We start from the raw sequence: 26,420 nt of genomic DNA, 5'->3' as shown, positions 1-26,420 counted from the left end.
GGGGGGGATCAAGGAGAATAGAATAAGGAAAAGGGAGTCAGAGAAAAAAGGGGATTTAAGAAGTTTTAAATTAAACCAATCCTGCCTGAAAGCTCCTTTGTCATGCAGCAGCAGAGACTGGAGATTACTGCATTGTTGTAAAGTCACCTGGAAATTGAAAATATGATATTGCTTTCTTCGTGGTAGATGTTGTGTAGCTGGAGACTAAAAGGGGCCCCATTACGGTCATCATCAGGATCATATTAGTGTCTCCCCTGGGACATGTCTCCGTGCTTTCATGTTCACACAGCTCTTTATTTTCCTCACACTGCCTGTGCTGCAGCACCTCTTTTCACCCTCTGTCTGAAACCAGAGCCCAGTCTGCTCTGATTGGTTAGCTGGCCGGCTCTGCTGTGATTGGTCAACCTCTCAGACATGTCATCACATACAATGTGTTTGAGCACTACCCAATTGAAGCGGAGTGTAACCTAGTGATGTCAATATGTTACGGAAGTAGCCTTTGCAGACCATAAGCCGCGTTCACACTGCGGTACTTTCCCCACAAAGGTTCATGCGAACTTAGTTCATGATCGCGTTCACACCAAAAAGAGCCGGTACTAAAAGTAGTTCATGAGAACCTTTTTACCCGCTCGAAAGTCCCTGCTAGAGAGCAGGGACTTTCGAGTGGCTCTTTTGTGAGAAAAGAGCTATATTCCTGATTGGCTGGGCGGATTGCAAACCACGCCCCGTAAAACTCCCAAAAAGTTTTGTGAAGCCGCCATTTTATTATCCTCGCATTAGCATTATTAGCATTAGCATTATTAGCATTAGCCCAGCGCAGAAACGCAGAGAGACTAATTTATGGCAACACAAAATAAAACATGGGAGCGGTGGAGATGAGGAGGTGTCGGCGTTCTGGTGATTTACTCGGAAGGCTTCAGTAGAAGCTGCTGGGACTCCCAGCAGCTTCGACTGAAGCCTTCCCCAACTCCGGGGACTTTGGGCGGCAGTATATGCCGTGAAGTGGTTTGCGCGATCTGTACTTAGTTCATGCGAACTAAAGAGTTCGCATGAACCTTTGTGGGAAAAGTACCGCAGTGTGAACGCGGCTATTGACATGCACTCACACCGATATAACACAGCAGGAAGTAAAGGGAACACTCTGAAAAAAGCACAATAGGTCGTTTTTAAGATTTGTGATTTGTAGTCAGAAATGAAGCATCAATTGGGACATCTCCCCATCACATCTGGAAATACATGAGACTTATTATGGCTTAAGTTTTTAGTTCTGGTACAATACAAAAGACTTAAGACATGCAGCTACATACAAAACACTAGAAAGGAAAAAGTCCCAGCGTCATCGATATCGTGGTCAGCCCTCAGAGACCTGTCAGACCCGAAACTTGACCTGCATTAGGCGTATTCAGACTTTTGAAATGACATGGCTTCAAGGACTTGACTTACTTTGACACATTTTAGATTTGACTTGAGGCTCGCCACAAGATTATGTATTTAATTAAAGTGTGGTTTCTAATATAGGCTGAGAAAAAAGCATTAGTGAGGTGAATAAGCTGACGAAGCAGTAAAAGTCCTTTTTTATTTCAGTTAGTCTGGATAATTCACTCGAAAGTGATGAAGCAGCAGAAAAACCACACTATTAAAACTATACCGTGGTAGTATGTAGCAAATATCCCGATGTCTTTCTTATCGCTGCAGGTCGGCTCATCTTCGACAACCTGAAGAAGTCCATTGCATACACGCTGACCAGCAACATCCCAGAGATCTCGCCCTTCCTCCTCTTCATCTGTCTGAGTGTTCCTCTTCCTCTGGGGACCGTCACCATCCTCTGCATTGACCTGGGCACTGACATGGTGAGCGGGGGGAAGCTCAGTCCCTCAAACCCCTGATAGACATGTTACCGATACTTTTCCTTCCACATCTCCGTCAATACTTATGACTACGTTTTCTGAAAAATTAACATTCATTTTTTCACTTTTGATTTTATTGTTTTTAAACATTAACATGTCAAAACTGCATTTTATATTTACAAGCCTAACAAAGGAAAATATATTGCAGCAAATTGCAAATAAAACTACAAATGCACTTTGGAGACACAGCAATTGAAACGGGGAGAGAGAGGAGATGACATGCGGCAAATGAGGGTAAAACATGGTCTTTCCGCTTGAGGACCGAACCCAATTGAGCTACAGGTGGTCCCTTATTCGTCCATTTCAGTCCCTCTCACTAATTCCGTTAGTAATCCTTGTCGCTTGTTTGATTCCTGAATATTAACAATTTGTCCCGTTTTCTTCATGCTGTGATTCTTGCAGTGTCAGTCGATGTGTGAGCTGCCGGTGTTGGGCTTTTAGTGTCTGATGTATGACACAACATGCTGAACACATCTCGCCCCCCAGGTTGGGAACCACTGATCTAGAGGGCAGAAAAAGAGAGATGTGTTCAGCATGTCTAACGCGCCAGGCCTCAGATGTTTTGAGGCCAAATATCATATTTAGACTTTTTTTTTTTTTAACATATAATTGTAAGGCAATACATGATTGTCACTAAAAGCCTTGTCTCTACATTACAATACAATATAACAAATAATTGACTAATTCATTTTAATACAAATTCGAGTTAGTATTAAAGGCATAAAAAGACAGAAATGTATAATTCTTTCTTTAATAGAAATGTTTCTTCTGCCCGTAAAGTGTCCAAACCAGGCTTGTCTGGATAAGCGCATTTTTAAAACATAGCCATTGTCCACGCCGGTTTCAGTTGGATTATTTCTCACAGATCGGTCTCCTCCATTTTGTAGATTATTTACGACTTTTGAATCCACATAAACACATCGGCAAAATCCGGCTTACTTTGAGCATGTGTTTTAAACAGTTTAATCCCTTTCTGAATTGTTTCCACTTCCATTGTTTTCCGTCCTTTAATTTCTTCATACAGCGGGAATCCAAATGAATTAGAGTCCAATAACCATCAAAGTCGCTCCAATAGTGCTCCGTAATTACGCTTTCACCCTCCTTTAACAAAATACTTCACATTCATCCAGTTTGTGACAGTAGTTGTAGCATTTTGAGACTTTTAAACTTTAATTACCGCTGTTGCGCCCCCCACACACACACACTAGGGGGGGCGCATTTGGGGGGGCTCTTGGGAGAAAAGGTTGAGCACCCCTGCTCTAGATGCTGGTTTCAATGGCTTTTTCATAGCTTTTCAAGCAAATGCCATCCTTTCTCTACACATTCAGTTCACACAGGAGGTTATGGCTACAAAATATTTGTTTTTAGAATATCTTTCAAGCTAACTGTTTGCTAATGTTGGTGATTCTTCTCGACGACGATTAATGTTAGCACGTTGCATAGCCACAACTGAGCCAAAGGTGACAGTTGGTGTTCAAAATGGGTGCCTGGAGGTAACAAAGAACAAAACATTTGGTTTAATTTGTTCTTTCTGTCGGTGGAAGAAATTCGCTTTTGGCTTTCTGCCGCTGCCCATTTGTTTAAACGGAACAAAGGGCGGGTGCCGCTCACATACAGATTTACATTTCACTGCTCTGCCATTTCCAGATGCCAGTCTCTCCATTGTACTTCCAGCAGAAACAAAAAGAGTTGCTGGCACGCCGCTTGCCTGAGGGGCGTAATCCATCATTGCAAAAGAAAGGAAGCACAGGATGAATATATTCAAAAGGACTTGTTCACTTGTGTTCATTACTGTAACTTTAATTTGTCCTGCTCTCAGCCACCGCACAGTATGCGGCAGAAACGGCTTCTATACATCTCAATGAGCTGGAAGCAAGAACACGTATACGTTATGAGGAACATAAACTATAATGGCCTCGCATTCAGCTGCCAAGAATCATTTGAAGTCTCTGAGAGTTTCAGATAAAGAGGAGAAGCTTGCTAACATTGTTCTACTTTTTGTATTCAGGTGACTTTAAAGATTAGCTTCTTTGGTTTTCGTTCAGCGGGACAGATTTGTTCGTGTTCACAAATATTTACTTGCGATCACAGAGATGGTGCATTCTTTATCGGCTAGATGTCTCTTCAAATATTTGTGATGATTGAAGTGTAAAAAGAATCGTATTCCTGTAACTGTTTTGCATATAAAAACCCTTCCCTTCAAAGCAACATGTCCGCATGATGGTGGAGTGAACAGCTGGATGTCTGCTTTGAAGAGTACAGTAGCAACCTAAAAAGAAAATACTTAACAAAGTACCAGAGAAGTGTTTATAGTGCAGTACACAAGTACAATTACAGATTTCCCATGTCTGCCGCTGAGGTTGTTAACAGCTTAGTTCAACTCCAGGCAACAGGCTTCAGGGCTCTGCTGAGATTTAGCAGTGACAAGAAGCCCTTGTAGTCGGCTATGACTATTTTTAGCAAGCGCTGCCATGTGCGAAAAGGATGTCTGCGAAATATGTTTATGAAAAGCAGAATGTGGCACACTTAAGAATGCTTCCGTTTCGGATATAGCCAATAAACAGGCATTTACACAAACGTTCAAAGGTGTACAGAAATATCAACGCCAACATGGTGGCATCCTGTCCTAGGTTCCCTCCACAGCTGTGTGTCAGGGCAGGGTAACACCGACACCAACTGGATTTGTCAACCGCCGAGCCGAGCATGTGTTTGGTTCCACCCAGTGCCGTGTCCCCCTCTCTAATCCAGAGGTATCCAGCCTTAAGTCCCACGTATTGCCCCCGTGCTTACCTGGTCAAACCAGCCAATATGAGAGCTTTACTACAGGGACTTTTCTCCCCTCCTGTTTTATGAGCGCCTTGAAATTCACAGCCAGCCTCCCTCCTCTCTCCGCCCCTCTCCGTCACTGTCACTGCTAATTCTTTCCCTCTCCTTAACCTTTTTCTATCCTTCCTCCCCAGTGATTGAGCGCTGAATGATACGAACGGTGATATGTTGAGCGTAGCCCACGTCTGCAGCTGTCACCGTGCCTTTGTGCCGGTGCCACTAAGACACATTCCTGAACACGTATCGTACAAAGTGCACACAATGAACTGTGCACTCCATTCTCCTCAGGTTCCAGCCATCTCATTGGCCTACGAGACGGCTGAGAGCGACATCATGAAGCGCCAACCGAGGAACCCCAAGACGGACAAGCTGGTCAATGAACGCCTCATCAGCATGGCGTACGGACAGATAGGTTTGTGGCTCATAAGCTCCCTGCACCACGGCTCTTGAACCTGAGTCACTGTGACAGGCCTCCCGTCGGAAAGTTATGTTCATAATAAACCGAGCGGGTCTAAAACACAAAACACATTGACATTTATCTTGGCATTTCTTACTGCCTTTGTAAATGTTTAGGCATGCACATTGAAGGGAAATAGATCCCGAGGTGAGCAGGGAGTCGCAGAATGTTCTTCTAATTGTGGTGACATTTAAAGCAGATTGAAAGATGAGTCTGTTTCCTACTTAATCATGGGCATGTTTCACTGGTTGGAGCCTCAGCTTTTAAATCTCTCTTAGGTTTTATATGGTTCTGGGAATTGTGTAAATCAAAGGCTGGCCCAACTTTATAGGCTTTTAAATGGGTCAAAATACGACGGGGCTTTGTCGGATGACAAGATGAAGAACGCTTTCAAAACAGCCGGATACTCCCATTAACGCTCAATAATTCAAGACAACGCTTTTGCAGGTCGCATCGAATCCCATTTACAAGCCGCGGTTTTGACTTTACAGCTTGAAGTCCTGAAGCATCGGCGATAAAACATTGACTGATGATCTGATCTGCGGTGACATAACCGGAGAGTTCAAAGCCCAAAGTGAAGAGAAGGAAGATCCCCAGAATGCAACAGATTATCTTATCACTGAGGAAACGACGCTAATGCCTGTCAACATGAACACTGACCCGGTGCAGGGTTTCAATTTAGCAACACAATGAATACGATGATTAATAACCGTAGTCTATCCTTGCACGGTTCATGGGGAGGTTTGCTTTAAGTGAAGACGTAAGCTTTGGAATGAGATGTCCATCATATTGGAAACTTTACGCCCACTCTGACAAAACACATTTTCCAACATGGAATGAAAGCTCACCCGTCGGCTATTATTGCAGTCCTCAGCTGTCTGGAGCCATTTACTTACAGAATAGTAACGTTGTCGAGGGCGGAGGGAGGAAGACATAATCACCGGTGCAGTTGTCGAACACATATTAAGTGGCAAGCAGCAGGTGGACTGAGGCTGGGTGTCCAACATGTGCTCTTTCCAAGTCCATTTATGGCATTGTGGGTATAACCCCTGTGGATAAGGGACCCTAATACCAGACCATTAGTATTATTATAATAGCTTTTGACACCCATTCATATTATCTTTGAACCCTGTCACGTTTCTGTAGTAGCATTATCTCTACTCCTTCACTGTCATGAGATACACCATTAAAATGTAATATAGCAATTCCTTACATTTTATTATTATAGCGCTTTTCCAGATGCTCAAAGCGCTTTACAAATACCATACATGCAATAGTCATGCACTGTGGACAATACCAGGTGAAGTGTCTTGCCCAAGGACACACCGGCTTTACAGACGCAGCAGCGGCGGGTTTCACCCCTTGATCTGATGATCATTTCACAGTGCACTGCGCCACACGTCCATCTTCACGCCTCGAGGCGCTTTTACAAGTACACATTAGTATTATACATGTACTGTGGACAATACCCACAGGAGCACATCCGGGTGAAGTGTCTTGCCCAAGGACACAACGGCCTGACACAGTGGGGCGGGAGCGGGTTTCGAACTGGAGTTCAGATGCACAGACCACTGCGCCACCCGTCCCTTAACAGCACTTAATCTACACAATGGTCTTTATCAATCCATGATCCAATCATCCTGTCTGTGATTTATAATATACATAAATGAATGTCTTATTGGTTCAAATTGCACGAAAGTATCGTTTTTTAAACCCATGCAAATAAAAAAAGGGAACATTTTATTCTGAAGGTCAGAAATGTCTCAATGGATTCTTCATTTTTCCTGGTTTTGTTTAATTGCTATCCCAAACAACTGGTAAAAAAAGATGCTCGCATGATGAAGAGTACACAGCTGTTCAGAAAGGCATGTCGTTGAACACAAATAACTAAACCCTAATTAAAATAATAAAGCATTTACAACGAAAAAACCCAGAGCTAAGTATCAATGTGTCTCTACTGAATCCCATTGTTCATATTAGACCATGATTAGGAAATGACCTGTAAAATAAAGTGTTGCTATAACAACGAATGGTAACCCTTAATAAGAACGATGTAAATGATATTTCGCCTAATTTTGCTTTCCAGGGATGATCCAGGCTCTTGCTGGTTTCTTCACCTACTTTGTGATTCTGGCTGAGAACGGCTTCCTTCCAAACACGCTGGTGGGTATCCGCGTCAGATGGGACGACCGCGAAGTAAACGATGTGGAGGACAGCTTCGGGCAGCAGTGGGTAAGGAGCCAGGACGAATATAAACAAATACGACCTTTATTTATGTCCCGTAATAAATACTGATTCAAAACGTGTGTTGTCCTCCTGCAGACATATGAGCAGAGGAAGATCATCGAGTTCACCTGCCACACCTCCTTCTTCATCAGCATCGTTGTCGTGCAGTGGGCTGATCTGATCATCTGCAAGACCCGGAGGAACTCCCTCTTCCAGCAGGGCATGAGGTAAGCACCGAGGGAGGAAGGGTGGAGCTAAAGGATTATGAGTGGTGCAGCTTGACGTATATGTGTAGATCCACCAGGAAGTAAGCAGAGCAAAGGGTCCAATGACAAAATAAATAATATAAGATCTGGTGGCAAACACATGTTTATGAAACTCCATCACTTTGATCATTTTGTAATCGTAAATGTAATCGCCATGGGTACGTAATGCTATAATCAAACTACACCACGGCCATTTTACTTCACGTTTAAGCTAAAGTGACACATTTTCCGGGTTAAGATGTTTAGCACTCTCATTGGCGAAGTCGATAGGGACTTGGCTTGGCAACTGGAAGGTCACCGGTTCAAGTCCCGGCAAGACCAAGTGCTACCGAGGTGTCCCTGAGCAAGGCGCCGTTCCCCACACTGCTCCCCGGGCGCCGTTCAAAATGGCGGCACACTGCTCCTAACACTAGGATGGGTCAAGGGCAGAGAAACAATTTTCCCCACGAGGGATTAATAAAAGTCCATCTTATCTTATCTCATTTTGTCCCTTGTTAGCAACTGCCGATGTATCAGACATTTACAAGTGGGGTGATTATTGACCTATTTTATGTTGTATAACAAATCCTCCACATCTCCTAAGCTCGCGTGGACCTACAGTCCTTTCCTCAGTTATCTAACAACAACAAAACCCATCCATAAAAACACTGAATATTGACGGTTCTCATTCCCAGGTGTCGGACTCGTTCCTGCGCCTCTCTATTGACTGTAACACTTCTGAATATTTGAACCTCTTCCTTTCTTTCGTCTCCTCGCTCAACAGGAACAAGATGCTGATCTTCGGTCTGTTTTTCGAGACGTCTCTGGCTGCCTTCCTCTCCTACTGCCCTGGGATGGACATTGCCTTGCGCATGTACCCCCTGAAGTACGTTCTGCATATGCATATCTCCACCGAACCGAAAAATAACCTCTTGACGACCTAATAGTCTGCCATTAGCCTGTCGCTCCGGCCTTTAAAGGAAGTCTCTGAACGTCTTAAACGCCACGTTGTTATCCTTGATATTCAAAAATGGCTGCAATGAATTGAATCATTTGCATTCTTCCCGTGACTCACTGCTACCCTATCTCTCCCTGCCCCTGTTGTACTCTTTCTCTCCTGCTATCAGGCCCCTGTGGTGGTTCTGTGCCTTCCCGTACAGTCTTCTCATCTTCGTTTATGATGAGGTCCGTAAATTAATTCTGAGGAGGAGCCCCGGAGGTAAGCAGTTATTAAGAGAAACTGAGATTAAGAGGGTTCAACCGTCTTTGTCTTGTTAATAAGCTGACAGAAACATCGGTGATTGACACAACTATCTCAGGACCCACATGCGCCATTTTCCACCAAGACCACTGTATGTCTGTCAGCTCTCCGACTGTCCCGCTAAAAGTACACATCCTTAAGAGGAGGCTGTCCACTCCCATAAGGACACACTGATTGACAAAGTGGCTCCAGCTCTCCCAGCAGCATCTGACGGACAGTTGACACGCAGCCAGAGATGAAGTTCAACGTCAGTCTGAAAGAATATATAAAAACCAACATCTGACTGTTTTGGGCGACTGTGGCTGCGAGGGAGTGCGGTCGTCTTTCACCAGAAGGTTGTGGGTTTCGATCCCAGCCCGCGCAGTCAACATGTCGATGTATCCTTGGGCAAGATACTTAACCCTGAGTTGCTCCCGATGGCCAACGGTGTGTGAATGTGTGTGCGTGTTAGTGCATGTCCTAACATACACTGCTCTGTGTGAATGGGTGAACGACATGTATGTAAAGCGCTTTGAGGGGTCTTAAAGACGGGATAAAGCGCTCTATAAGTACAGTCCATTTTGAGATCAAAAGGGAAAGTACAGGTACCAGTTGTACTAAATAATATTGGTAGCAATGATGGATGATTCACAAAAGATGTAAGCTTATATTTTTGAGTTGCGATAAAGATATGGGTTTTCAACATTGTTGCCAGCTATAACAAAAGTAAGAATCATATAAATTATTATTAATTTTTTTTTTATTGATTGTATATTTTAATTGTTATTATCATGTATTAAACAGATATATTGTATATCAAATATAATTACTAAGTGCTTGACCTAAAATACAAAAATATATATGAACTATGAAATGAACTAAAACCCTTGTAAAATAAAGGTCCTTTTTTTGTGGGACAAAGTACATAATGCAAATATAGCAAAGTACCATAGTGTAGCTGTCAGATTATAAAATTGCCATTGTAATTTTAACCTGTATTATAAATAATGATTTAGCTTTAAAATTCATTTTTTAAATCCCAGCTTTAAGTGATGCAGCTTAAAATGATCAGGCCACTCAATGCAGAACGGTTCTCCAGCTGTCAGAGCCTCCGCAACACTTCACCGATCACGGTTTGTCTTCCAGGTTTGATCCCTGACAAAGTAGCATGTAAATGCCCAGCTGACTGGCGCTTTGCTCGGGAGTTCAATTTGACAAATGGAGCGTAAAATCAAGGCAAATAAACACGACAACATTTAATGGAGAAAACTTTATTTTTCCTTGCTGATAAACAGACGGTGGTGAAAACACAAGCCACTACTAATTATACTAATAGAAGCAATGAAGAAATATCCAATCCATTTGATTGGATTGCTGCACATCAACAACTGTATAAAACATAGCATAACTACATGAAAAACAGAAAGGGCATGACACGAATGTAAAACACGAGACAATGAAACCAGATCGAAAGCCACAGACTGAGAAACTCTGACGTAAATACAATACAAAACACCAGTAGGATAAAAACCCAAATTTAAAGTGTCATAACTTTCTGTAAATGCAAGGGGAAAGAAGTGGGTTTTTTAAACACAGGCAAGTCTAACCTGGAGGGGCAATTTGTTCCATACCAATAATAAGATAATAGATTATTACAAAAGCAGAGTTATTCTCTTTGTAGCATGAAGGTAAAAACCTTTAGCAACGTGGTAAAAGTCGAGAATGTAGACGGCAATCTTTATGGACTCCGACAACTCAGTGAACATGTGTTGAATCTGCACCAGGAAAGAGATTACACCTGTCCAACAGATTCAGAAGAGAATGACGAGAAAGGAAATGAAAGCAGGCTGATGAAGACTCTTGAGATACGCAGCGAAGATCATACACATGATATGGACACACTACAATAGCTCCAGATCTGTTCACCGCCACGGCGTTTCAGCTGACGAGGGCCGAGGCGTGGAGAGACAAATACAATTTATCGTGACAGCTAATCATTTCTGTTAATCTGTGTGTCACGGGCTGCTGATCACAGTCTTGGTGTTATAGGGGCATTCATTTGGAAGGATACGGAGATAAATCCAAGCACATGAATACAAATAGAGCGAAACAAAAGGATATTATGAAAACTGCTGCCTGCCATTTTGGTCTCTGACAATTCCTCCCTTTCTCTCTCTCTCTCTTCCAGGTTGGGTGGAGCAGGAGACATATTATTAACTTTCAGAAATGTCAGTTTGAAGTGTGTGTGTGTGTGTGTGTGTGTGTGTGTGTGTGTGTGTGTGTGTGTGTGTGTGTGTGTGTGTGTGTGTGTGTGTGTGTGTGTGTGTGTGTGTGTGTGTGTGTGTGTGTGTGTGTGTGTGTGTGTGTGTGTGTGTGTGTGTGTGTGTGTGTGTGTGTGTGTGTGTGTGTGTGTGTGTGGAGTAATATTGCATGGATCAGTTCACAAATCTGATTATGACAAAACTCACTGCTGAAATAAGCTTTTGATTGTGTTTCCAGAGAACAATGTGAATGCTGTCTGTGCCTTCCATGGACTGTAACTGAAGTGATGTATCATGGCCTTTTTGGCTAAGGAGGAATACCAAATGTGGTTCGTCATGTGAAATGTACCAAATAAAATGTATTCCAATATAATATTCCTGGACATTGTTTTAATTGTTGTTGATTTGTTGTGTGAACTGTAGTATTCCTTAATTGGAGAACGTAGACTGTCAATTTCAACTTTACAATGCCACATAATAATAATAATAATAATAATAATAATACATGTGTCACATCCTGGCCCCGGCTGATCGCCTCACTGCCTCACCTGTGTGTTTCCGCTCCCTGTTGATCACCTGCCTGGCCTCAAGAGCCTCAGCTGTCCCTCATGATCACTCCTCACCTGAGTGTTCAGTCTGTGCTGTTTCCTTGGTCGGTGCCAGTTCGTCTCGTCTGTGTAGCAGAAGGTGCTCCATGTTTCTCTCCTGGCGTAAGCTATTGTTCTAGCTGCTTAGCATTTGTGTTTTTCGTTACTTCAAGTCAGTCAATTTTTTGATCATTGCCTGTTTTATTTTTACCTTTTGGATTAAACGCTTGACTAAAGACCTTATTGCCTGGTTGTGCTCTTGAGTCCTATTTTTTTGCTCGTACCCGTACTTGTGCTTGATACATGATACTTGTATAGCGCTTTTCTAGACACTCAAAGACGCTTTGACAGAGGATAATGATGTTTAATAAGTAATTATTTTTAAATCACTAGATCTGCCTTTAAAGGTGGGGTAGGTAAATTTGAGAAACCGGCTCGAGATCGCTAGAATTTGAAAATACACAACCGGAGAAAATCTGCCACTTCCTTACAGAGCCCCTCCCCCAACACACACGAACGCGCACATGACCAATGAGGGCACGAGATAAGTTTGTGCCCCGATGGAAGGCTGACAGGCAGGTAGGCCATCCAATGGTTGTACTTTTTACAGTATCACGGCTTCTACAGATGACATTTTTTTATGGATTTTTTTGTCAAAGCACTTCAGATATTCATTGCTATCGGGATGTTAAGAGCATTCCATGGAATATAACAAAAAGTGTATCTCGAGCCGGTTTCTCAAACTTACCTACCCCACCTTCAAGTGTATTAGTTCATGCTACTCAATGAGAACAGGCCACACTGAAAGACTAATGGATTTTAACACAAGAAAGATGTCAGTAAAAAACAAATACAAGACACGAAAAGAAAACAAGAATATACATAGAATAAAAGATATACATTCGCTGTGTTTAATGTAAAGGAATCCCTCATAGGTTAGTGACAATTATACACATCAAGTTAAACGATGTTATATTTTTAGACTGATTATGGGCTTCAATATGCAGTGTGAGTCAGGCTCTGCCGTGCTTCCTGATAGCATCATCCATTATGAATGTCCTTGTGTCTTCTCTTCACACCCTTTACTTTACTGTCAAAGTAGTCAACAAACTATGGACAGGCAGCAGCGCATTTTACTCCCAAACCTAAACCAGCTCTGTGTTTAAGCTAACTGTTCAGAATGGTTTACAATACAACAAGTCAATATTATTAAAAAAGGAAATGATGGTGTGTTGGCTCTCATGTAACCATCCTAAATCTCCTCTGGTATAGATCAATACTTGATGAATATAGGACCAGGCTTCATTGAACCAAGTCTATGGCAATGGCTGCTCTTGGCATCATACTACCTGTTTCATTTAATTTTTTAATCATCGTATCTAAGGTAGAGGTTTGGTCACCAACGTTTAAGCTTGAATAGTCATGTTGTACTGTCACAGTTTTAATCATCTTATCATTTCACTCGGTTGTCATTTTCGTCGTAAATCAAATCAAATTTTATTTCTATAGCACATTTAAAAACGATTTTCGGTCGAGCCAAAGTGCTGCACATGCAGATAATAAATAACACATTACTACCGATGTAAACAGAAGACAATAAATTACAACAACAAATATAAAAATCAAACACAGGGAAGTGTCATGAGTCGTGCTCTGCTATGATTAGAAGGCCAGGGTGAAGAAGTGAGTTTTTAGTTTTGATTTAAAAACCCCTGGGGTCTGGGTCGTACCGCATTATTTCACTTTAGTATCTATTTATGAGGTTGAGCTGTGTAAATATGCTGCATAAATAAGCTCAACTAGTTATTGATGATCATTGTTTATTAATGTGCCTATCTTTTTGATTACTTTTAAAATTATTGGATATATTACAAAGCAAATAGAAAAGCAGCACAACACTTTAATAACCGTTTAATCATCTGTTTGCAGCTCACATATCATATGCCAATATTCCAATTACTGTATATAGTCTATTCTGCACAATTTCTATCATATTCTGTTTCTATCATATTCTATTTTTATTTGATTTACTTGTAGTATTTTATCTGTTTTATTGTGTTGCACTGCTGGAGGAGCCTGTGACCTAATATTGTCATTGTCACATCTACACCGTAGCTATGCAGACATGACAATTAAGCCTTGAAACTTGAAAGATGTGGGATTTTGCTTTCAAATATAGTTCAAATGATTATCACAATGCCAATACTAGTTTACTGATCAACTAGGCTACTAGTTTGAGCTCTTAACTCAAATAATAAAGCATCTATCATAGTATATTTTGGGTCATTCCAAAATTAAAAAAATCTAATAATCCATGCCCAAAATGCTAAAACATGCGCTTGTTGTGACAAAATGTATATACAGTTGTAGTATAACATTTAAAATAGGGATTTCATTTACTTTTTTTGGTATTATTCTATTGTCTCTTGTAATGGTAAAATCAATTTATTAAATCATAAACTACGTAATTTTGCACAGAAGGTGTGTCCCTCGACATGCGTTCAACCCTGTTACCCAAACCTTTTTAGATTGGCACAGGAAGTGAAAAAACTGTAAGTCAGATGACACAGTGGAAGTGACATCAGCAAGCCATGTGCTAGTGCCATGGGTAGACCAAAACCAAGTCCTCTCTTTAATTTTTCATATTTTTACAATCTTTTCAGTCTTAAGAGTGTGGCACTCTGACCCACTCAACCCTGTTACTGATATTATCAGAATAAAGCATATTCATTTCAAAGTTATCTTTCTTGCATTAGATATCCACGTTTGTCCTTGCCTTGAAAGTAGCATTACATGCTACATCCAGCAATAATTCCTGAGGTTAAAACTCAAATTAGCATTGATTTTCAACCCTGTTACTATAATTAGAGTAACAGGGGTAATCAGGGCCGCCCCTGGCCAACTTGGGGCCCCAAGCGACATTGTGAGATGAGATTTTATTATAATATAGTTGAATAGTCAAGACAAAACATGCTTATTGCTCAAAAACTGATATTTCTTAAATCTGTATTCGAGTTCCCTCTGTCAGCAATGTATCAACAACTACACACACATTTCTATCAGTATTTCTCTGTGTTGTGGTTGACGTGATGATGACTGTTAGGAGTTAAGCGGAGAGGCTGAGCATCACCATGAAATGTGCAAATTGACATACAAATTAATAAAAGGGGAAAAAAATGCTCCATGTTTTTTAAGCTGTAAACTTTAACTGTTATGTAAGCCAACTAGACAAACAGTTGATCACTCTTCATTTTGCTCTCAAAGTGCACCAGATTGATGCATTTAACTTCAATATTTTAAAAATAATCTTCCGGGGGGAGCATGCCCCCAGACCCTAGAGGAGGTTAGGTCCACCCCCACCTAAAACATGTTCACATGGATAGGATACTAAATACATTTGCACACTTTTTATATGGTGGCCTATGTCCATATGTTTCTGTTTTGGTGGTTGTACCACAACCATGCATGTAATGTATGCACACTTGACACGTCATAGGTGCGCTATACAATAGCACTACACCCTGCAATGTGTGTGAAAGACAATAGACTTTACAGCATGTTTTTTGAAGTTGCGTTGGTGATTGTGTGTTGGTTGTTGACGGCAGTGTGTGCCCCCCCCCTTGGTAAATGATTGCCCCCCCATTCGATTTGTTCTAGAGCCGACCCTGAAGCTATATTTCTTATATTGAAGCTGGAGAGGGGAGAGCAGGCTCACCATTATGAAAACATTTTATGGTGTGTTATGAAATAGATGTGAAAGATGAACAAGCTCATACATGTGAATGATACAAGCCTATATGGATGTATTATAAGAATTTAGCCGCTATCCTTGACCCAGCCTGACCTGAAAACAACCGTTTCAGGGAGGGATTGGGAACAACAACATCCGACTACGCCACTTCCGCTCACTGCCTGTCAACCATGGCGCTACTCCTAAGGTCAGTGCATCTGTGCTACATGCTGTTTGGGCTCGGGGGAAGCTTATTGTGTTCTTTGTAAGGGTTATCATGACAAAGAGACACATTAACAGCACTGTGGCGTTACAGATGAGTTGATTACACCCGAGTGTAAAAGTGTTATTTTCCCTATTTAGCGTAAATATGGTGCGACAGACGTTAGCTGGCGGGCTAACGCTAGCTCTGTTTCAGGTATTGTAAGCTAGCAGAAGGAGGACTTTGACACTTCTAATACTTATGTACGATGTCAAACGTTGTTATTTAGTGCCTAAAGCCGTTATATGGGTGTTGTGTGACAGGTGATAAACGAACGTAACAGGAAAGTGTTTGGCTTGTACCTGAAAGGTTAGCTAGCGTTAGCTACATTGCTACGCTGCCGTGCCTTTACCAACGATGTTATAAAGTAAAAAGTGAAGTGCTTGTCGAACTTTGTCCACTTCATTGACCTTAAGTTGCTGTTGAAGGTGAGCACAGTGCATAACAGACGTATTACACCACCCTTGATCTCTCTAGGAGTTTGCTTATTGTTACTTTGCACGATAGAGTCTGGCTTAGGCATAGGGGTCATTACTACACACTGACTCGTATTGCCTGCAGCACTGTTAATAGTTTTAAGACAACCTTTGACGGCTTCTGGCAATCAGAGCTATGCTCCAAATCCTAGTTTATTAAGAACGTTTTGGAAGTTCTTGTTTTCCAGCATTGCTTATGTGTTGGGTTGAAATGGGTACTGCACATCCAAGAAGCCCTTAAAGGTCCCATGGCATGGCCATTTCTACTGATCATAATTCCGTTGTTGAGGTAAACTAGAATAGATTTATATTGTGCAATTTTCCAAACTCACATTGGTTTCTCAAACAGCATCTCTGTAAAGTATGTGTGTTCACTCTCTGTCCTACACGGCTTGTTGGAGCTCTTGCTTTGATTGTTATTCCTCACCATTTAATGTATTCAAAGCTTGTATTTAGGACGGTGTTAATATTATTTGCAGATATATATATAAAAACATGTTTTTATTTGATCATTCAGTGATGTCTCTGTTTCAATGGAATAACTGATATAATATGCTTCTCTTCTGTTTGATCTTACCACACCTTTACCGGCATCCGCCAGAAATAAATGTTTATTTTAACCCTTTCTTCTTCTTGTGTTCAGGACGTTTGCCCGGCAGGGTGTGTGTCTCTCCAGACAGCACTACGGCGTCTTCTACAGACAGTAAGTTGTCTAATGTGTTGCATACCCTACTGCAACTCATAGGAAGGATACAGACGCATGCTTAAACCTAGGGCTGTGCGATTATGGCAACAATCATAATCACGATTATTTTGGTCAATAATTGATATCACGATTATTAAATACGATTATTCATTGACTTTGAAAACATCCATTTATTGAACTTTAAAACAAATACAAATAATAATTTGAACAGTATCTTTTTAACTGTTGATTACCCTGAACGTATAATTCAATTGAAAAACCAATGAAAAAATAAATTATACATTTACATTTAAATAAATAACGTCAACATAATAAATACCAATAAACAAGATCAATATTTTGGAGCGCACTTCAACAAGCTACTAAACATATGTAAATATGATAAATACAAATAAATTAGACTAAAATAAATTTGATCAAATATGCTGTCACAACCAAGCAAAGCAAAATAATCGTTTTTTTCGATTATGTTGTCTTCGTAATTGTGGCAGGCCAAAATCGTAATTGCGATTTAAAATACGATTAATTGCACAGCCCTACTTAAACCTATGCATTGCTTTTCTTATGTACTCTTAACATGTTTTATTTCTACAGTGCTGCTCCAATGGGAACCACAGCTAAGGAGGAGATGAACAAGTTTTGGGCCAAAAATAACAAATTAAACCGGCCCATGTCTCCTCATATTACCATTTACAAGTACGTACTCTTTTTCAATTGCGTGGCTAAATGTATGTTTCATGATATCAGCTAAATGTATGTTTCATGATATCAGCTAAATGTATGTTTCATAAAATCAGCTAAATGTATGTTTCATAATATCAGCTAAATGTATGTTTCATAATATCAGCTAAAGGTATGTTTCATGATATCAGCTAAATGTATGTTTCATGATATCAGCTAAAGGTATGTTTCATGATATCAGCTAAATGTATGTTTCATAATATCAGCTAAAGGTATGTTTCATGATATCAGCTAAATGTATGTTTCATAAAATCAGCTAAATGTATGTTTCATGATATCAGCTAAATGTATGTTTCATAATATCAGCTAAATGTATGTTTCATAAAATCAGCTAAATGTATGTTTCTTAAAATCAGCTAAATGTATGTTTCTTAAAATCAGCTAAATGTATGTTTCTTAAAATCAGCTAAATGTATGTTTCATAATATCAGCTAAATGTATGTTTCATAAAATCAGCTAAATGTATGTTTCATGATATCAGCTAAATGTATGTTTCATGAAATCAGCTAAATGTATGTTTCATAATATCAGCTAAATGTATGTTTCATGATATCAGCTAAATGTATGTTTCATGAAATCAGCTAAATGTATGTTTCATGATATCAGCTAAATGTATGTTTCATGATATCAGCTAAATGTATGTTTCATGATATCAGCTAAATGTATGTTTCATGATATCAGCTAAATGTATGTTTCATGATATCAGCTAAATGTATGTTTCATGATATCAGCTAAATGTATGTTTCATGATATCAGCTAAATGTATGTTTCATGATATCAGCTAAATGTATGTTTCATGATATCAGCTAAATGTATGTTTCATAAAATCAGCTAAATGTATGTTTCATAATATCAGCTAAATGTATGTTTCATGATATCGGCTAAATGTATGTTTCATAATATCAGCTAAATGTATGTTTCATAATATCAGCTAAATGTATGTTTCATAATATCAGCTAAATGTATGTTTCATAAAATCAGCTAAATGTATGTTTCATAAAATCAGCTAAATGTATGTTTCATAAAATCAGCTAAATGTATGTTTCATAAAATCAGCTAAATGTATGTTTCATGATATCAGCTAAATGTATGTTTCATAAAATCCGCTAAATGTATGTTTCATGATATCAGCTAAATGTATGTTTCTTAAAATCAGCTAAATGTATGTTTCTTAAAATCAGCTAAATGTATGTTTCATGAAATCAGCTAAATGTATGTTTCATGAAATCAGCTAAATGTATGTTTCATGATATCAGCTAAATGTATGTTTCATGAAATCAGCTAAATGTATGTTTCATGATATCAGCTAAATGTATGTTTCATGATATCAGCTAAATGTATGTTTCATGAAATCAGCTAAATGTATGTTTCATGATATCAGCTAAATGTATGTTTCATGAAATCAGCTAAATGTATGTTTCATGATATCAGCTAAATGTATGTTTCATGATATCAGCTAAATGTATGTTTCATGAAATCAGCTAAATGTATGTTTCATGAAATCAGCTAAATGTATGTTTCATAAAATCAGCTAAATGTATGTTTCAAAGAATCTAAAATAATATTGTTATTGAAGTTAATGTTCAGAGAGTGCTGTCTTTTCATTCTTACAAAACGGCAGGAAAGTCAACATGTTCAAGCCTTGATACATTTAGTTCAATGAGCAACTTAATGTACTGTGCGGCAGTTATTATATTAAAAACTCAAAATAAACAAACATTTATTTTGTATGTGCCTTTTATAATTTCACACTGGCTTAATTGATTTTATTTTTATTTTATTGTTCTCCGTCACTTGGAATCATTCCTGTTGCTAATCAGGGCTTGAATTGTAACTAACAATTATTTTTACTACAAATGAATGTCATCCGACTTTTGATCTCTGTGCTATCTGCATTGATGCGACTGAGCCTAAACTGAAACAAGCGGTTTAAGTTGGACTTGTAATATGTTTAAACCACACGTTGTATTTTTGGAGCTGTATCAAATAAATTCAAATGAAACTTACAAAGTGGCATTTTGTTTCCGTTTCAGCTGGTCCGTCCCCATGGTGATGTCCATCACATTCAGAGGAACTGGAGTGGGGCTCAGTGGAGGTAACACATCCGTCATTAAATCAAACATATTTAGTTTTACATTAAAAATGACATGTTTAATATAAATGATTGTATTTAAAGAAAAAGCCCTAACAGAACAGCAGGGCTCTTAACTAAAGAAAAAGACGGCAACAGCTGACATCAAATCTTTGCTGAGCCTAAAAATAATCATAAATAAATAACAAATGTATTGCAATGCTTATCTTATGGCTCCTTTGCGAGAGCCGTTCAAAAGAGACGTTTTTTTAAGGGGGCAGGGTTTATAGGTTTATCTGCGAAATATACCTTTTTATAATTCAATCAAATGTAGCCCTGTTTTGACTAACGAGTTATGTGTACATGTATCACTTAAATGCTTCAATACGTCCTTTGTACTGAAGCGTTCAAAAGTAAACATGACATGTTTAATATAAATGATTTGCTGTGGCCGAATGGTATGGGCTCAGAACAGTCTCATAATACACACATGCGCACAGAAGGATTCACACTTGTATTTCATGATCCACACTTGTGTTTTTCAATGCACACACAAATGTATTCCGTTTCATATACATGTAAATAAAATCCAAATACAGAAAAAAGTTTTACATATGTATTTTTGATCCTCACATTTGTTTTCCGTTTAAAACCTCTGCACCTGCAAACACAAATCGCTTCCTGTGCACGGATCGCTGTGCATTCGTGTGTGGGTTTTTTGAGACTCCCCTGACGGTCAGCCGATTCGTACTTGTAATTTTTTCTATCTACAGCCAATCAGATGTCTCCTCCATTCTAAGCCAATCACATGAGCGCGCCCCCACGAGGGTAGATTTCTTGCGTTCATGACGTAGCGCTTCATGTACGCTAATCTCAGGACACCTCCACTCTCAGCACAGCGCCACTTTCCGAACAGGAAATGCACGCAAATAAAAGCCTTTATATTATTAAGGTACAGCGCCACTTTCCAAACCATTGATGAATGCTTGTGTACACAAACACGGCAGGCAAAACCGTTTTAAATGTGTGTTTCCTGTGTGGCGAATACAGCTGCTTTGTTTATGTCTGCATGAAGTTGTTGTGAGTGTGGAGGGAGCAGCTACAGGTTAGCTTAGCCTAATCGATCAGTGCACTACGAAGCCAGTGCTAGACAGTGACCTGTTAACGGGGGGAGCCCCGCCGGTCATTACCGGCCGATATTCACTCTTAATAGTTTGATCGGTGCTCTCTATAAAGGCCGATCAGGAGAGCTGGATCTGATCGATATGGACATAAACGCGAGTGAAGTGTAACCGGACCCGAGAGAGATCAGATCAGCTGCTGAGTCTGACGGAGACACGCTGCTCTGCATGATCACCTGAAGCTCCGTCCTCTGTTTAGCGAGCTGACCGGACTGCGCAAAATGCGTATATGAAGTAATCTTACCCTCGTGGGGGCGCGCTCATGTGATTGGCTTAGAATGAAGGAGACATCTGATTGGCTATAGATAGAAAACATTACAAGTACGAATCGGCTGACCGTCAGGGGAGTCTCAAGAAACCCACACACGAATGCAAAGCGATCCGTGCACAGAAAGCTGTTTGTGTTTGCAGGTTCAGGGGATTCAAACGGGAAACTAATAAGTGAGGATCAAAAATACATATGTAAAACTTTTTTCTGTATTTGGATTTTATTTACATGTATATGAAACGGAATACATTTGTGTGTGCATTGAAAAACACAAGTGTGAATCCTTCTGTGTGCAGGAGTGTATTATGAGACTGTTCTGAGCCCATATAATGTTTTCATGGCATTTACAGACCCGTGTAACTCTCCGACTGTAGAACCACGTAAAGGAAAAAGCAGATAGCAACTCCTACAAACTGACAACAAATCTTTGCTGAGCCAAAAAATAATCATAAATATCATAATGAAAATAAATATATTGCAACGCTCAAACCGGCAGCATCCAACCGTCTCTAATCCTTAGGTATCGCATGTCACTGCCTGCATGCACGGAGCACCCGTAGGGCGAGATCATCATATCATTCTGTCTTGTATTACTTAACAACAAATAAATACATTTTAAAAAACGACTCGTTCGCGACCGACACGTCACTATTGTGAATATTCTTACCTCTACATTTAGTTTTGTTCCAACAGGTTAGCTCAATCATATCCAGCAAAGAAAGGGTTAACAAGCTGCTTGAATGATTACTCTAACAATGATGAGAAGCGATTCTCCCGCCACGCGGGGTTTGGATTGATCCTGGACATTTCTTCAGGACATTTTAGACCTTCGCTATTGATTAATGCTGAGAGCGTTTAAAAAAACCGTTTGCGTGAGAACATCAAACCAAACAGCTTTCATCCAGTCGCTGCCTGGCGTGCAGGCTGTGTTTCCATGCCACCCACATCACTACTGATGACCTCGATGTACCCGGCTGGAAAAGCTCACCCAATTTATTGTACGTGTTAATGGGTTCAATGAAGGTCGGCACCCTCAACTGCCAATACACACTCCTCACTCGTGGGTGTCTTGTTTCATTCAAACTAGGGCTGTCAAGTTGACGCGTTAATAACGGCACTAATTATTTTAACGCGATTAACGCATGTGCATTTTTTGTCCTCGGCCGCCCCGTAGTTTCAGAGCGCATCGAGTTCAAAATACCATCTACAAGCTGATGCTGACAGCCCGCTCCTGCCGCCCGCTTGAGGCAGACCACACTTCCACGCTCACCGGCAGGCACCGACTGGCCATCGGGCGGACTGGGAGGGTGTGTGTATGTGTGTATGTGTGTATGTGTGGCCCGAGCGAGCGAGAGAGAGACCTTACGTGCATTGTTGTTGTTAGCATCTGGTGCTAGCTAGCTGCGCTAACGGATATAAGGAGCTGTTTAAATGCACAAGAAGTCAGCACACTCGGCACGGATAGTGCAACATGATTGCAGCGTCCAGCCAGCTCCCGTTCGAGCATATGCTTTGAGTTGCACATAGCTCCAACACACATACACACACACACACACACACACACACACACACACACACACACACACACACACACACACACACACACACACACACACACACACACACACACACACACACACACCATTTGTATTGTATTATTGTATGAGAGGTTCCAGGTTGAATTGAGGCGAATATTTGTAATGTTCAAATGATAATAAACATTAGCATAAAGCATATTTGTCCACTCATATGTTGATAAGAGTATTAAAAACTTGAAAACTATTCCTCTAAGGAACATTTAGAACAGATCAAAAATGTGCGATTAATCACGATTAAATATTTTAATGGCCTGACAGCCCTAATTCAAACATGTGCTTATAAACTCTAATCTACGTTCTGCACTGAATAGGACCTGCTGTGAGTTTTTCAACACGCATTGATTTGTGTTGTTCATAAAGTCTCCTTTTGCATAAGGAATTCTGTTTGCCTTTTGTGTTTCCATTTATCCTCACCGGCAATATGAGGAAGCCACATTCCCCTTTGTCACAGCCAGAGGAGCCGAGTCAGAGCCGTTTAGTGGAGTTCATCCTAATGGACAGAAGAGAGACTTTTAGACACAGCCATTGATTGGCCTTCATTTAATGTAGTCGGCAGGGTTTCAAAGGGTCGTTCCATAAGTGGGATGTTTACAGAGTGACTGTCCAGTGGGGTCTGGTGCTGCGGTGACTCACGCAGACTAATATCAGGATGCTGTTCATTGACTTTCTCTCCTCACCTCACCTCATTACTTCCCTCTGTGTCTAGCTATCTCCGTCTTCGCCTTGGCTGCGCTGGTATTACCGGGATCTTACCCCCACTACCTGGACTTGATCCACTCGCTGTCCGTCGGCCCCTATCTCATCGGGTTGGCCAAGATCGGCCTCGCCTTCCCAGTATCGTTCCACACCTTGAACGGCATCCGCCACTTGGTAAGACCATCCATACCACGACGGTAGTTTGCTTGGTGTTCGCTAAAGAATGGCATTTTTCATTTTGACCACGTTCTTTAATTCGACTGATTTGATAAGACGTGTTCTACTAAATGATCTTCTCTCTCTTCTCTCCTACTTGTTTATTATTTAAATCAGTGTTGGGACCTTGGCAAAGGCTTCAGGATCCCAGAGGTCTACCGCTCGGGCTACACAGTTATTGGCCTGTCCATCATCACCTCCCTGGCAGTGGCCTTCCTCCTCTGAGCGGAGGACCAGCGGAGAGGAGAGGAGAGGAGAGGAGAGGAGATGAGGAGAGGAGATGAGGAGAGGAAAGGAGAGAATGTGGATTGTATTCACTGTGGGGAGTTGTATGTGTGTATGTTCTGTTCTGTTCTGTTTTGTTCTGTTCTGGCCTACTGAAGGCACCATTTCGCCAAATAATGAAATAAAGGATTATATTATGCTGTATGCCGAAATGCTGCGAGTGTCTTTCTTTCTGAATGGATCGTACCCTGAAACGCCTTGGGGTCCTCAAATGCAGCCCAGGTTCAAAGTGCACGCACGTGTGACCCAGTTCATTTGAAACAACCAGCAGAGGCCTAATTATGTTAAAAGTGATTGATCTCATTGTGCCGTGACGTCACTAATCCCTTTAGTTTGGCGTCCGTGCTCGGGGTGAGTGGCGTCTGCAGGGCGGTTGTTTACTCCAGGCCGTCGTTCATATTCTACCTTCTCCAGACCACAGCTGCTCAGGTGCGTTTTAACACGAGGAAAGCGAGGCGCTGAAATGTGGAGGCAGCCCACTGGTGGAAGCTGTGAAGAGGCTCCTCACCAGCATCCTGCCTCAGGCCCCCCCCCCCCCCCCCCCCCCCCCCCCCGCTGAGCTGCACCTCCACAGCTTCTGTCCTACAGTGTGAATAAAAGCAAGCCGTGATGTCAAATCCAACTGCACTTGTGTAGCGTACAGTTACACGGGGAAAACTAGTGTTGCGGGGAGGAGGCTGCTGCACCCATACTGTTTTCTAGCGGCTTGTTTGGAAGTGCGTCCGTTTAGATCTACGGGACCTGCTCTGAGAAGCCACACGACAACTTAGTCTGGTTAGCTTCAAAGTAATTGGTCAATCAATTTGTTACTGAAGGCTCGGAGGGGAAACATCTCGGAAGCTTGGATCTCTTTTCACTTTGCCGTTGATTACATTTATCTGTCGGCCACATGTGACGAAGCCTTAAAGGCCTGTCTGCAGCAACTCCGTGTTATAAAGCATGAGTTTATTGGTTCCTTTTTGAAGGTGTGATATTCTCCTCGGAGCCTAGACATCTCTTCATTCACCGGGTTCCTTCTTAATCTACCACCCCATGCAGAATGGCTCTCTGTTTGAGACTTTTTGCCTGAGTGCAGACATGTTGGCTTCCAGATGATTCCCTACATATAATTGAGTCTAATCCATGTTATAAGCACATTTCCGTCTGAGCTAGAGATCCATCAGACGGCAATTTCCCATTGTGAATGACAGGAAAATTGCTCAAGCTCAGCGGGGTTTAAGAATTGATTTGCTTATACAGTAGTCTGTTCGCACCAAACCCTGTAGACATATTTCCCATTTGAAACGAGAGGTAATAAAAACATGGGCTGTTCACTGGAGCTATTCCCTGCAAGGCGTGAGCACATCGCCTCAGACTTATTGATGCCTTTGCAATGAGAGATGTTCCGCCGTTTGGTTGTGCTCTGATAATATCACCATTAGGATGTTTTGAAGAGATAACCTGTGTGAAAACAATGGGGGATGGAAACCAGGGGCTTTTGCTTTCTCTATGAGGCATGAGGCTTAATGCGAGCGCGCCTACAGCACCCCCTACCGGCCGGGAATATATCTTCCTCCGAGCTGCGGTCCTGATGCTGAGGATGCTGCACAGGCTGGGAGGGGGGGTATAAATCCATTTTTGATCGAAAAAAACCACGGCATAGTCTCTGTGGCGCAATGGAATAGCGCGCTGGACTTCTAATCCAGAGGCTCCGGGTTCGAGTCCCGGCAGAGATGATGAGGAAAGTGTTCCAGCTTTTTGAATGAGTGATGGAAAAATATATCGTTTGGTTCAATTCAATTCAAAACCTTTATTTATCCAGGTAAAATCCCGTTGAGATCAATGTTCTCTTTTTCAAGGGAGACCTGCGGCGGTAGGTTCCACAAGAAGACATGAAAACATAAACAACAGAACAACAAAAGGACATCATACAGCAAAATGTACAGGGATTACAATTTACATATCTAACCACATGTACAGGTGCCAACAGCATCTGATTGTGGAGCATCCAACCGAGCTTTAAAAACATGTAGTGGTACTAGCTTGGTAATCTTCCATTCTTTTTACAGACTGTTCCATGTTAGTGGAGCTGCACATCTAAAAGCTTTCTTCCCTAAGACAGTCCTAGCACTTGGCACATTTAATAAAACCACAGCATGCGATCTCAGGCAATAAGCACTTTCAATTCGCCCAGAGAGCAGATATAAGATGGTAGTTTATCCAACATGGCCTTGTAAATGAAAAGTACCAGTGACTGAGCCTCCGTACAGTAAGTGATGGCAGACCTGCCTTGGTATACAGTGATGCGTAAGTGCTTTACAATTTGTCAAAAATCTCAGTGCGCTGTGATACGCAGCATCTAACTTGCTCAGGCAATGGGCAGGTGCATTCATATATAACAACTCACCATAGTCCAGCACAGGTCAAAAGGTCACAGAGCCTTTTCCTGGCCTCAAGCGAGA

General features: G+C 41.1%; 2 protein-coding genes and 1 non-coding gene across 5 annotated transcripts in view; all 3 read left to right on the top strand.

Moving 5' to 3' along the window:
* atp1a2a (ATPase Na+/K+ transporting subunit alpha 2a) overlaps positions 1–11,519 on the top strand; it is a 49,689-nt gene extending 38,170 nt beyond the window's left edge. For 2 of the 3 annotated variants that reach the window (XM_034104347.2, XM_071206418.1), the window contains 7 exons: positions 1,696–1,850; positions 5,022–5,145; positions 7,277–7,422; positions 7,513–7,643; positions 8,446–8,547; positions 8,789–8,880; positions 11,090–11,179. In XM_034104347.2, the coding sequence (XP_033960238.1) occupies positions 1,696–1,850; positions 5,022–5,145; positions 7,277–7,422; positions 7,513–7,643; positions 8,446–8,547; positions 8,789–8,880; positions 11,090–11,118 (779 nt within the window). In that variant the 3' untranslated portion in view covers positions 11,119–11,179. Of the gene's footprint in view, positions 1–1,695; positions 1,851–5,021; positions 5,146–7,276; positions 7,423–7,512; positions 7,644–8,445; positions 8,548–8,788; positions 8,881–11,089; positions 11,180–11,400 lie in introns of those variants that run through there. The other variant, XM_034104348.2, reaches the window with a different exon arrangement.
* A 4,093-nt stretch (positions 11,520–15,612) lies between these two features.
* Positions 15,613–24,123, top strand: sdhc (succinate dehydrogenase complex, subunit C, integral membrane protein). Its single transcript, XM_034103598.2, has 6 exons — positions 15,613–15,687; positions 16,861–16,920; positions 17,518–17,619; positions 19,698–19,759; positions 23,489–23,652; positions 23,812–24,123. Exons 1-6 carry the CDS (start codon positions 15,671–15,673, stop codon positions 23,917–23,919), a joined length of 513 nt encoding a protein of 170 aa, XP_033959489.1. The 5' UTR covers positions 15,613–15,670; the 3' UTR covers positions 23,920–24,123.
* A 1,497-nt stretch (positions 24,124–25,620) lies between these two features.
* On the top strand, positions 25,621–25,694 carry trnar-ucu (transfer RNA arginine (anticodon UCU)). Its single transcript has one exon. It is a non-coding gene; the product is annotated as a tRNA-Arg (tRNA).
* Positions 25,695–26,420: the final 726 nt, after the last annotated feature.

Source organism: Pseudochaenichthys georgianus, chromosome 17 (assembly GCF_902827115.2).
Source record: "Pseudochaenichthys georgianus chromosome 17, fPseGeo1.2, whole genome shotgun sequence".
Taxonomy (NCBI): Eukaryota; Metazoa; Chordata; class Actinopteri; order Perciformes; family Channichthyidae; genus Pseudochaenichthys; species Pseudochaenichthys georgianus.
Note: the sequence above shows the minus strand (reverse complement) of the source record. Positions and strands in the feature narration are given on the sequence as shown.